Raw genomic sequence first — 13,198 nt, 5'->3', positions numbered from 1 at the left:
CAGCTCCATTATTTAAGCAGATGGTGATACTGTGAGTGGATGTAAGAAATACACAAGGAGGGGCCAGGTGGTGGCTCATGCCTGTAATCCCAGCACCTTGGGAGGCTGAGGCAGGTGAATCACTTCAGTCTAGGAATTTGAGACCAGCCTGGGTAACATGACAAAACTCTATCTCTAAAAAAATAAGAAAATAATAGTAATAACAAATACATGAGGAGGAGCAGATTTATCAGTGTGAGATAATGATAATACATTTGGCTTTTAAACTTGATTCTGAGGTGCTTGTGTGGTACCTGTGTAAGCAGAGAAAAGAGTCTGGTAGGGAAAACACCAAAAACTATTCATGATAATTATCACTGGGAGTAAAAGTGTAGGTGATTTTTATTTTCTTTTACACTTTTCTGAATATTTCCAAGTTTTCTACAGTAGGCATGTTTTACTTTTATGATCAGAATTTCCCCCACCCTCAGAAAGAGGGAACTTGAGAACAGTCAGAAAGCAAGATATATATTTGGGAAACATTAAGCTACAAAGTAGGTCGAAACTGAAGACAGAGAAACAGACAAATCCCTTAGGGAAACAGCAATGGTTTCCAAATACTATTCTGAAGTCTGGCATTAGTTGATGATACATTTTCCATTGGTCTTCAGTGAAAGAGAAAAATACAATGTAGTGAGTTTTTCATAAAGTCAAATTTAAAGTACTAACTACCCCTTCGTCTGTATTATGTCACTCCCTGTTTATATTGAAAGAAAATCCCTTGTTTTATGAAACTGTATTTTTTTCCAATGTCAATTAGCAACATTAGAAGTTGACAAGCTATGTGAGTTCTTCCACTTTTTTAATTGGGTCAAAAATCCAAAAGTTGAGGAACCACTGAAAGAATGCAGGAGACATGATTAAGAAGCAGTTGGAAAGACAGGAGGAGAACCAAGGTAATAGAATCAAAACTAAAACCAAACAAAACAAAACACTTTCAACATAATCTCAATTGTTAAATGCTGTAGAGAAGCAGGATGCAAGGTGTAAAGATGACTTAAACAATCAGGGGTTAGAGTTACTGAGGACCTTGGAGACAGAAGTCTCAGTAGCATGGGGTAAGGGAAGCAGGAGTCAGAATTCATCAATGGATACTGCGAAGAAGCAGAATTTGGCAGACAGGGGAAAGAAGGAGGGAGACAGTATCTAAGGAAGGAGTTTTGTGGTGGGGGTTCCGTAAAGCAGAAGAAACTATGAGAACACGGAACAAGGAAGAAAAAGAGAAAAATAGAAGGGTGAGTTATAAAGACTTCATTTTTCAGATATTTTGTCACAGCAATGTTTGTAACACCAAAAACAGAAAACAGTTTAAAAGTCCAGCAATAGGTAATAGGTTAAAAAATTATGGTAAACATCTATACAGTGGAATGTTAGGTATTGATTTTAGATACACTATATGAAGTTTAATGAGGTACAATTATCTCACAAAACAATACAGATAGGATAAGTATGCATTTGTTAGAATATTAAAAAAGTGTATATATAGAAAACAGATTGGAAAGAGAGAGTCCCATCATTAAAACACTATGTCTCTAGGCATTACTGCAGAATTGCTGTTTTTTTTCTTTGTATGTAGAAGGAGAGTGTAGTACAGTGATTAAGAGCAGTGACTCTGCAAACAGTCCACCTAGGCTTGGAATCCTCGCTCCACTGCTTATAAACTATGGAACTCTGATTAAGTTACCCATGTGCCTCAGTTTCCTCATCGGCAAAATGGGGATAACAGTATTCATCTCTGTGGGTCATGATGATTAAAATTAATTAATGTGTATAAACTCATAGAAAGTCCCTGGTAAAGAGTAAACACTACGCGTTAGCTATCAGTATTTTTACTATTATTATTTACACATCCGCCGAATATTGTAACACACTGATTATATTAATAAGAAAAAAATACAATTGGGATCTCTTTTTTTAAGAGTAATAGGTTTGGTCTACAGAACTCTATGTTCTTAATTTAAAAACATAATGTGGTATAAAATACACAGGCTATATTAAAAAAAGATACTGTACCTGTGTGGTAAGGAATTTGACCTCTACAGAGAGGTCTGGCTTCTGTTTAGGCTCCTGGGAGGTAAACTCTAAACCCCTGACTTAGGAGTGTCTTTGTTATTCCTGGCAGGTCTCTCACATTATACCAGATATTTATGCTAAGAAGACTCAAAGTTCGAGATGGCCACACAAGAAAGGTCAACCACGTGATTAGAAGTTTGGGGCTTTGGGAGCAGGTGACATCAGATTAACTTCTTAGGAGGAGAAGAGGGCTGGAAATTGAGTCCGGCCACGTGGGGAATAATCCAATCAATCATGCCTATGTAATGGAGCCTCAGTAACAACCCTTGACACCAAAGCTTGGGTTGACTCCCTGTGTCAATAGTGCTTGGTGCAGATGGCCAGCCATGCATCAGTGCTGGGAGTGTTATCTGGGAGGGCAATGCGGCCCTGAGGACAATGGAGGTTTCCCTTTCGGAAGCCTCCCAGATTCCACTCCATGCCTCTCTTCCTTAGGCTACTTACACTTTGTATCTGTTTGCTATATTAAAACTCTCATCATTAAGTATAGTGCTTTCCTGAGTTCTGTGAGTTGTTGTAGTGAATTATCAAACCTGACAGTAGTCAGAAACCCTGACTTTGTAGTCAACTGATCTAAATAAAGTGAGGCTGCTCCTAGGACCCCCAGCTCACACCCAGTGTCTGAAGGGAGGGCAGTCAGGGGACTGCTCCCTCAAGCTGTACAGATTGGTAAACTTCTTGCAGTTCTTCAGTCTATATTTTACTCTGCTTCAAAAGAAAAATAGGAGAACTTCTTACCTGTATCAAAACATTTAATAGAATAATCAGCTAATGCCACAAGGAATTCAGATTTTCTACGAAGATTAAAGGCCAGAGCTGTGCAAGCTTGTGCTGTTCGCTGAACAAGATTGAACCTATTAAGAGATCATTGCATTAGTATCAGAAATTCTTCCAATAATTATAAATTCCACATGGAAGGAGTCCTTAGAGATGAAGAAAATGAAACCCAGAAAAATGAGCTACCATTTTAGGCCAAAAATAGATTATGAAGGGTGCTATGTGCCATATTAAGGAGGTTGGATGTTACCAGAATAGGAAACCATTTTAAGTGTTTAGCAGAGCAGAATCACAATCAGGTATGCGTTTTAGGAACATGATCTGGCAGCAATGGCAAATGGATGGAGGCATGAGGAATAAAGATCACTAAGAAAGTTACTACAGAAAATCTCAGCCAGAGATATGGGAGCACAAATAGGGGAGGTTTCAGAAGCCAAGCAGAGACTCCCTATGCATTAAACATGGACTGAAGAGGGGGAATCAGGACTCACTCTTGTGTAAAATGAAGATAAGAATAGATACAAAGTTGTCGTGATGACTAAATGAAATAATACATGTTGAGTGCTCAGTAGAGTACTGGGCACACAGCTAGAGTTTAATTTACAAAAAAACAAGCTTTTGAACTTGGGCAAAAGAGGAATAAGTTTGGGGCTAGGAAATAATAAATCTGCCTTTAAACATTTTGTTTAAGGCCCTGGTGAAACTAATCTAGAGTCGTGTTGTCTGAAAAAAATAGAACGTGGGCTACATATGTAATTTAAATTTTTTCTAGGACCATCTTAGAAAAGTAAGAAGCAGCAGGTAAAATTAATCTTAATAATATATGATATGCTTTGGCTCTGTGCCCACCCAAATCTCATCTTGAATTGTGGCTCCCATAATTCCCACCTGTTGTTAAGGGATACAGTGGGAGACAACTGAATCATGGGGGCGGTTTCCCCTTACTGTTCTAGTGGGAGTGAATAAGTCTCACGAGATGTGAGGGTTTTATAAGGGGAAACCCCTTTCCCTTGGTCTTCATTTCTCTCTTGCCACCACCCTGTAAGAAGTGCCTTTGCCTTCCACCATGGTTGTGAGGCCTCCCCAGCTACATGGAACTGTGAGTCCATTAAACTTCTTTTTTTCTTTTCTTTTCTTTTACTTTCTTTCTTTATTATTTTTTTTGAGATGGGAGTTTCATTCTTGTTGCCCAGGCTGGAGTACAATGGTGTGATCTCAGCACACTGTAACCTCTGTCTCTCAGGTTTGGGTGATTCTCCTGCCTCAGCCAACCAAGTACCTGGGATTATAGGCATGCGCCACCATGCCTGGCTAATTTTTTATTTATTTATTTTTTTATTTTCAGTAGAGATGGGGTTTCTCCATGTTGGTCAGGCTGGTCTCGAACTCCCAACCTCAGGTGATCTGCTCACTTCACCCTCTCAAAGTACTGGGATTATAGGCGTGAGCCAGCATACCCGGCCTAAACTTCTTTTTCTTTATAAATTACCCAGTCTCAGGTATGTCTTTATTAGTGTGAGAACAGACTAATATACTTTATTAACTCAACATGTTTCTAAAACATTATTTCAATATTTAATCAATTAAAAATTGAGATATTTTATACTTTTTATCACATTAAGTCATCAAAATCCAGTGTGTATTTTTTTTTTTTTAATGCAGCCCCAGCTGTTGCAACCAGTGTGTATTTTAATTTTACACATGCTTCATGTCTCAGTTTGGACCTGTCACTTTTCAAGGGCTCAAGAGTTACATGCAAGCTAGTGGCTCCTGGAGAGCCCAATCTAGATTCCTAGTAGGTAGTAGTAGCAGAAGTAGGTCTAAGTCAAAGTGTTTACATGGCAGATGAAGCCTGAGGCTTGATGGTGATGAGATTATCAAAAAGAGTAGCTGAAATATGGAAGTAAGCCAAAGACAGACTGTCTGGGGAGCAGAACACTCAAAGGGCAGGCACTGGAAGAGGAGTCAGTAAAACAAGGGGAAAAATGATCACAGAGGCAGAAAATTCAGCAGAGCTGTACCATGAAGCCAAAGAAAAGAATTTCAGGGAGGATGGGAAGATAAGAGTATGTAGTGTTTTAGTAAAATGAGAACTGAAAAGAGACCAATGGATTGAACAATTAGGAAGACTTTGAGGGAGCCCAGTATAGTAGGCTTTATGATCAAGCCTGATTTTAAGTCTCAGTCAGCTCTGCCACTAACTGCTCAGCTCAGCACCAGATGTTTTTAGTGAAGGGTGGCAGACCATGCCATCCCAGAACAGGCCACTTTGGCATAAGGATTATTTTGAGCTGAATTGAGAAAAAAACAGATAAAAGAAAAGCTCTCTGCCCCTATCTAAAAGTTTACATGAATTTGCATACATTTACAAAGGTGTCCCTCTTCCCTTCTCTACCAGGAAGGACAACGGCTGATCACGGGAGACGTCTTTAGATCTTTATCATCCTGGAAATAGCACCAGAGAAATCTATATAGCTAGCCTTTAACTACCATTAGTTTCCCATATATTTCCGTTCCCACAATCTGCTGCCCCTAGAGACTCAAGGTCCTTTTCTTTTGTCTTGTCACTTCTCTAAAAATGTATTGTTCTTTAATGACGATGCTATATAAGCCAGAGTATAAGCCACTTTTTGAGTTAGTAATACCTGGATACTGTTACGTTACACGCATGATACAAGTTGATAATGTCTCATACTAATACCTGGATACTCCAGGTATTCTCATGTGTTACATGCACGATACAAAGTAATAACTTGTTCATTCTTCTCTTGTTAATCTGTCTTTTGTTACAAGGGCCCCAGTTGAGAATTTAGAGGGGTAAAGGGAAAATTATTTTTTCTCCTCAACAACCAATAGTGAAAAAGGGACAACAGACAAAATAGTAACACTCATGGTGCAATGTCTCAGGGGAGGCTATAGAAGATAGGGATTAGCACTGGGAGAAATTAAGATCACCTGTTTTTTATGACTAAATTAATGAGGGCTGAACTTTATGAATAAGGTAATGGAGGCTGAACTTAGAATATATTTGAGGCTGCAATGGGAAGGAGAAAGGAAAGCTTGCAGGTGTCCGTTTTGTCATGAATCAGGAGGCCTGGCAGTCAGAATAAGTAGAGTCCAACGCAAGGAGACAAGGAAATTGGTAAAGGTTTGCGACACTTGGTGGAGAATAGGAAAAGTAAGTAACAGCAGATAAGCGAACGAAGTGCAAAGAATCCTTGATGTTGAAGTTCATTATTCTGTTGTGAAATCAATCAACAATTATTATTTGTTTTAGGATATGAGAAAATAAACAGTGGTACTGATTTCAGATTGGGAACTGGTGAAGTAAGTGAAGCAAGAATAAAGGGTAGAAAACGGGCCTATTACTTTTTTGGCAAAGGGCAGAAAAAATGATGTACAGATTTTTACCTAATGAATCACAGATAAGTAAGTTACATGTCACATCTTTTCTTGAACTATTTGAGAATAAGTTACCAAGATCAAGTTTCCTATAAATAAGAAAACTCTCCTACATAATCACAATACAACCATCAGCACCAAGAAATTACATTTATACGTTACCAACATCTAATCCTAAAACTCCAATCAAATTTTGTCAGTTTTCCCAGTAATGTTCTTTATAGCAAAAGGATCCGTCCAGATTCATGCCTCTGTCATGTCCCTTTAATCTCCCTCAGATTAGGAGTTCTTTAGTCTTTACCCAAATTCCATGACCTTGTCCCTTGTGGAGATTACAGGACAATTTTCTTTTCTTTCTTTTTTTTTTTTTTTTTGAGACGGAGTTTCACTCTTGTTACCCAGGCTGGAGTGCAATGGCGTGATCTTGGCTCACCACAACCTCCGTCTCCTGGGTTCAAGCAATTCTCCTGCCTCAGCCTCCCGAGTAGCTGGGACTACAGGCCTGCGCCACCATGCCCAGCTAATTTTTGTATTTTTAGTAGAGACGGGGTTTCACCATGTTGACCAGGATGGTCTCGATCTCTTGACCTCATGATCCACCCGTCTCGGCCTCCCAAAGTGCTGGGATTATCGGCATGAGCCACCGCACCCGGCCACACAATTTTCTTATTAGATGTCCTTAATTTAGCTTTGTGTGATGATCCCACTGATTAGATTCAGGTTATATATCTTGGCAGGAATATCACAGAAATGATGCTGTGTTCTTTTCACTGCATCCTATCAGGTGGCACACAAATTTTGATTCATTCCATTACTGGTTATATTAACTTCAGTCGTTTGATTAAGGCAGCATTTGCTAGGCTTCTTCATTGGATAATTACTCTTTTTTTCCTCTATAATTAAGAAGTATTTTGTGGGGAGGTACTTTGTGACTATTCAATATCCATTTTCTATTAAACTGTTTGTTTGTTGATTACAACATGGACTCACAGATTTCAATTTTATTCAATGGATGACCCATCTCCAACATGACCAGAGGGAGCTCCTTCAAGCTGGCAACTGTGTCTTTTTGACACATCCCAATCATTCTTTGAACAGTTCCTTCTTTCTGGCTATAGAACGTTACAGGCTCATCCTGTACTTCCCCTGTCCACGTGCTGAAGTTGGCCATTTCTGCAAATATCCTTGATTCCTTTTGGTAGAAAATGGTATTTTGAAAACAAGAACTCAACCCTGGGTATATTCATTACTACTGGCGTGCTGTTGTTCCCAGGCCATCTGCCTGTACAAAGCTAAGGAATATGTGTAAATATATTAGTACATACCTCTATTTAGTTCTATATCTCTATAGATTGAAAACTAGGGGTTCAAACTGATATATCTAATTCCAATACAATACCACAGGGTTTATTCTAGTTTTCTGCCTTCCATATTTCTAAGTCTCTTTTCTAAGAATGAGAAACCTGGCCCTCATTATCCCTCATAACCTATATATTCAAGTGATCAAAGGCCCCTGTATTAAACTAACTTCCCATCACTGCCCCGTTCCCCAGGCAGACACCCTCTGCCTCTCTTGCTGGGCTGCTGCAGCTCTCCTTCCTGTCTCGCCCCACTGCATGAATATCTACCTCCATCAATCCCACCTAATTGCTTTTGGACTAAGTTGTTTCACAAGGGAAGAGACGAGGAAGAAGAATGAAAATCAACTTTTTTTTTTTTTTTTGAGACTGAGTCTTGCTCTGTTGCCCAGGCTGGAGTGTAGTGGCAGTAGCGCAATCTCGGCTCACTGCAACCTCCACCTCCTGGGTTCAAGTGATTCTCTTGTCCCGAGTAGGTGGGATTACAGGCACGCACCACATCCAGATAATTTTTGTATTTTAGTAGAGATGGGGTTTCACCACATTGGCCAAGCTGGTCTCGAACTCCTGACTTCAAGTGATCCACCCGCCTCGGCCTCCCAAAGTGCTGGGATTTACAGGCCTGAGCCACTGTGCCCAGATGGAAATCAATTCTTTAAAATTCTTAGATCTGCACACCATAACAAAAATATGCAAAGAAAATTGCACTCTTGATTCTAGATTGCCTGATGATGCACCAGAAATTGATAAATTAGAATAATGGGCTGGGCCCGGTGGCTCAAGCCTATAATCCCAGCACTTTGGGAGGCTGAGCTGGGCAGATCACTTGAGCTCAGAAGTTTGAGACCAGCCTGGCCAACATGGTGAAACCCTCTCTCTACTAAAAATACAAAAATTAGCCAGGCGTGGTGGCCTGTAATCCCAGCTACTCAGGAGGCTAAGGCAGGCAAATCGCTGAAACCCAGAGGCATTTTGTAGTGAGCTGAGATGGTCCCACTGCACTTGAGCCTGGGTGACAGAGTAAGGCTCTGTCTGAAAAAAAAAAAAATTAGCAATAATGATTAAAATTTAAGAAAAAAATAAACTACTAGAGATACTTTTAAAACCAGTACTTTGATTCTCTAAAATGTGAACCATATTATCATTCCGTCCTTTCCCACTTTCTTCCTTCAGTACTTATGATAGTATTTCGCAAGATGCCTGAAATATAACAGAACTTAATAAATCTTTCTGAATGAATAATGAATAGCAGGTACTAAAACAGCCAGTGAATTAATAACCTGTTAAATAACGTAGATATCAAAAGTATCTGCTTACCTATTTCCACACAAGTCAAAAACATAAATATTTCCTTGGTGGTCTCCAGCAATTAAGCAGTCGCCCGTGCCATCAAAAGCCACATTCAAAAATCGCAAAACTTTTGGATGGTAATCAGAAGTGTTGTGAATTATGTTCACTATAATTCTGTCAAAGAAAAAAAACCCAAACATTGAATTCTATGTCAAGTATTACTTGATACTATGAAAAATATGGCAAGTAAAGCATTTTGTCTATTCCTTCTTCCCTCTCCTACCGCTACTGCTCTACACGTTTCTCCTCTAGAATCAATCTTGTCAGGATTTCAGAAAACCAGTTCAGAAGCTACTCATTACCAAAGTAGGTACTGCTCATTTATTCATCAAATACTTGAAAACTCACTGTGTGAGACACAGAACAACCCAGTGCTAGTAATAATTGATATAGTCCCTGCTTTAATGGAGCTTACAGTTTAGTAGTAAGGACAGACATTAAAAACACACACACACATATAAACAGATTTATAAATTGTGATTAAGTGATAAACAGGGTATGAGATTTTGTGTTTGTGTATGGGATGTTTTACAGTGAATTAAGGTGCACGAGTCTTATTTTCATTTCTAATGTATCTACCATGAATACCCTGGTAGGCAACCTCTGTAAGGACAGGACCACTGCTTGCTCATTACCGTACTCCAACACCTGGCCTACAACACACAAAAGACACTCAAAATATGCCTATTGAATGAACAAATGCTTTAAGAAATCATTCTTTAAAACCCACATTAATCATACTTCTATGTAAAAGAGTAAGAGTTTATTTTTCAATCTTATTCTAGAGACACATATGTAATGATTAAACTGGTTTTTTTTTTTTTTTTTTGGTTGTTGTTGCTGTTGAGACAGAGCTTCACTCTGTTGCCTAGGCTGTGGGCAAGTGGCATAATCTTGGCTCACTGCAACCTCTGCCTCCTAGGTTCGAGGGATTCTCCTACCTCAGCCTCCCGAGTAGCTGGAATTACAGGCATATGCCACCAAGTCCGGCTGCTTTTTGTATTTTCAGTAGAGACAAGGTTTTACCATGTTGGCCAGGCTGGTCTCGAACACCTGACCTCAGGTGATCCACTCGCCTTGGCCTCCCAAAGGTTTGGGATTACAGGTATGAGCCACCTCACCCAGCCATGATTAAACTGTCAAATGAAAATGAGAATATTCTAACCTGAAGTTTTAAACACTGATCCATACATACACACAATTAAAAGAAAAAAATAAAGAAGAAAAATCAAAAGCAACCCCATCTCTAGAAAAATTACAAAAAATTAGCCAGGGATGGTGCATGTGCCTATGGTCCCAGCAACTCAGGAGGCTGAGGTAATAGGATCACCTGAGCCTGGAGAGGTCAAGGCTGCAGTGAGCTGTGATCACGCCACTGCACTCCCGCCTGGATGACACTGTAAGATCCTGTCTCCAAAACAAAACAAACAACAACAACAAAAATCTACATATAGGGAAAAAGGATGAATGCAGCCAAATATGAACAGCAGCTGTCTGCAGGTAATAGCAATATGGTTAATTTTTTCCCCCTTTCTACTTTTCAGTAGAGACGGGGCTTTACATCTAACTCCATTATAACGTCATTAAAGCATGCTAAATTGAATTAAGTGGATTAAACATTTTCTTCATGTTTATCTAAACATAAGGCTTTTTAGACTCATTAAAGGAAACAGCAAAATTCTTACAATGCTTATTTTTATCTAGTGCCCAAGGAATTAAAAACACAAAAATAAACATACAGAAATGACAAATAATATCAAAACGTTCCATGGCAACTAAACTCAGAGCAAACAACTTTTTCCTCCAGTCTTTTTTCTATAACACTTATTATATGTTCTGACTACAAAATTACAGTCATTGTTCAAAATATGAAAGATATAGAAATACACTAAGAAACAAATTATAATCCTACCACGTAGATGCAATCACAACAGCGACATTCTGCCCCTCTGATTTTTCATGTAAACCACATGCACAAGATTTATTTTAGAGCAACTTACTTTCAGTTTCCCACAGATTGCCTGACAGAGTTCCTCAGTTCTCAAACACAGTAAGAATATCAAATATTTACTGGGCACCAAAAGTCTAAGACAATCCTGTCAGGTAAATCTGATTATCCCACTGACAGCCTTAGTGATTAACTTGCCCAAGGTCAGAGTTGGTAAACGGACATTTACTTCAACAAAAAATATCTGACTCCAAGTCAGTGCTCTCTGCCTGTCTAAACAGCATAAACAATGGGTTTTAACAACACAAAGATAAGCTGTATTTTAGTGGAAGAAGCAAACAATAAAGACATTTGGATAATGAGCCCATTTCTTTCACTTTTTGAATCTTGCACATGTATCTAGATATTTTGTATCAGCAAGAAAGAGAAGATGAGTTGGCTGTAACTTTTAGAATGTTTAGAGAACACCACAGGTGGGGGTGGTATTTACCCAAATCAAAATTTGAAAATGAAAAACCTGAGGAATCCCTACTTTAGACAAAATTTTTTATTTAATGTAGTTGATGAGACAGCAGCATTGATAAAGAGGACTGACAGCAACCAGGAACCAAATAAACTGCTGGTAAAATGTCTCACCCCGCACTTTGGATATACACAGTAGGCACATAAAGTCTGATTGGTCAAGAAGCAACCAAAGGATCAACAGAAAAATCACTAGAGGCCGGGCGCGGTGGCTCACACCTGTAATCCCAACACTTTGGGAGACTGAGGACAGGCGGATCAGCTGAGGCTAGGAGTTTGAGACCAGCCTGGCCAACCTAGTGAAACCCCGTCTCTACTAAAAATACAAAAATTAGCAGAGCGTGGTGGCGCGCGCCGGTAATCCCTGGTACTCGGGAGGCTCAGGCAGGAGAATTGCTTTAACTCGGGAGGTGGAGGTTGCAGTGAGCCGAGATCGCGCCACTGCACTCCAGCCTGGCAACAGAGCGAGACTCCGTCTCAAAAAGAAAAGAAAAGAAAAATCATGACTAGAACAAGAAACACACTGAAACAGGAACTCAAGCGATTTCCGTGAAATCCTAGGGAATTAGAAGCATTAAGATACACTCCGCGTGCAGAAATCGAAATCCAAACGGCACCGCTTTGGAGCAAAGGCTTCCAGGAAATCGCACAAGAGGCTAAGCCTCAAACAGGAAAGATAACTGAGAACAGCAAGAAAAGCAGCGCTGGCCGTACTAGGAGCCCCCCTGCAATGCAGAATGGACGCCCTGCCCCTAACATACACGCCAACAGTAAACCCCAGAGAACCGAAGTGTGTTTTGCTCCATCGGCGTCCCCAGAGCTTAGAGGCGCGCTTGACATACAGTAGGCGCTCAACAGTTGACGAATGCTTGCGCGTCTGAACACATCCAAGGATGTAAGGAGGGATAAACTGCATGCAGCCTTTGGAAGGCGTAGAGTGTCCTGCTCTTCCACCCCGCATCTCCGCCTGGAGTTCTGCTCCAGCCCCAACTGTTAATAATCACTGAGCACCTACTACGTGCCAGGGACACTAGCGGGATACCGTGATCATTAAAGCAAGACATTTCCGGCACACACCAAGAGCCGCAAGTTCCCAGGTCTGAGGACCACCTGCCTCCTGCTCCGCGCTGTCCCGGACTAGACCCCCGCCCCGCAGAACTCAGAAGGGCGTCTCTGCGGACCCTGGCGTCCGGAGCCACCTGTTCCACCGCAGGACCTCCAATCCACGGATGCGGGGCTGGGTCAGAGTCAGAACCCGGACCGCTGCCCAGCGCCCCCCCTTGCCGGTCTCTATTCTCTCCACAGCCCGCGCCCTCCCGCCACCGCTTTTACCCGTCCCGCGTGGCCGGGGACGGCTTGCGGTGCCATATCTTGCCGCTCTCCTTGTTGCGCAGGTCTGTGCTCTGCATGGCGAAGCTCGTTCGCCACCGCCGGCGGCCCGCTGGATAACCGTCCCGAGGCCTTCCCGGCAGGCCCTGCGCTCCCGGCCCGGGAAATTTGAGCGCCAGATGGGGCGGCCTGGGTCCGGCATCCGCCGGCCACCCCAACCCTCTTTCTACTAACAACCAATCGGAAGGCGGATTCCTCCCAAACTCCGCCGAGGCTTCCCCTCCCGCTCTGGACAATGGAATCGACCAAAGACCTTCTCTTAGACTCCGCCCCTTTCTGAGCTCTGTCTTCACGCCCCCGGACCCAAAGCCTTCTGGGAATCGTAGTTTTCTGCAGGTGG

At 41.2% G+C, this 13,198-nt stretch overlaps 1 protein-coding gene across 5 annotated transcripts in view; it reads right to left on the bottom strand.

Annotated features, from left to right (window-relative positions):
* Positions 1 to 12,941, bottom strand: part of TBC1D31 (TBC1 domain family member 31) — a 75,852-nt gene extending 62,911 nt beyond the window's left edge. For 4 of the 5 annotated variants that reach the window (XM_064384559.1, XM_021673621.2, XM_064384560.1 and 1 more), the window contains exons 1-3: positions 12,802 to 12,941; positions 8,967 to 9,113; positions 2,851 to 2,966 (exon numbers count right to left, since the gene is read on the bottom strand). In XM_064384559.1, coding sequence (XP_064240629.1) covers positions 2,851 to 2,966; positions 8,967 to 9,113; positions 12,802 to 12,878 — 340 coding nt within the window. In that variant the 5' untranslated portion in view covers positions 12,879 to 12,941. Of the gene's footprint in view, positions 1 to 2,850; positions 2,967 to 8,966; positions 9,114 to 12,546; positions 12,564 to 12,801 lie in introns of those variants that run through there. The other variant, XM_064384562.1, reaches the window with a different exon arrangement.
* Positions 12,942 to 13,198: the final 257 nt, after the last annotated feature.

The sequence above is a fragment of the Aotus nancymaae genome, unplaced genomic scaffold (genome assembly GCF_030222135.1).
Source record: "Aotus nancymaae isolate 86718 unplaced genomic scaffold, 86718_ANA_hifiasm-v0.15.2.pri h1tg000036l, whole genome shotgun sequence".
NCBI classification, from domain to species: domain Eukaryota; kingdom Metazoa; phylum Chordata; class Mammalia; order Primates; family Aotidae; genus Aotus; species Aotus nancymaae.
Note: the sequence above shows the minus strand (reverse complement) of the source record. Positions and strands in the feature narration are given on the sequence as shown.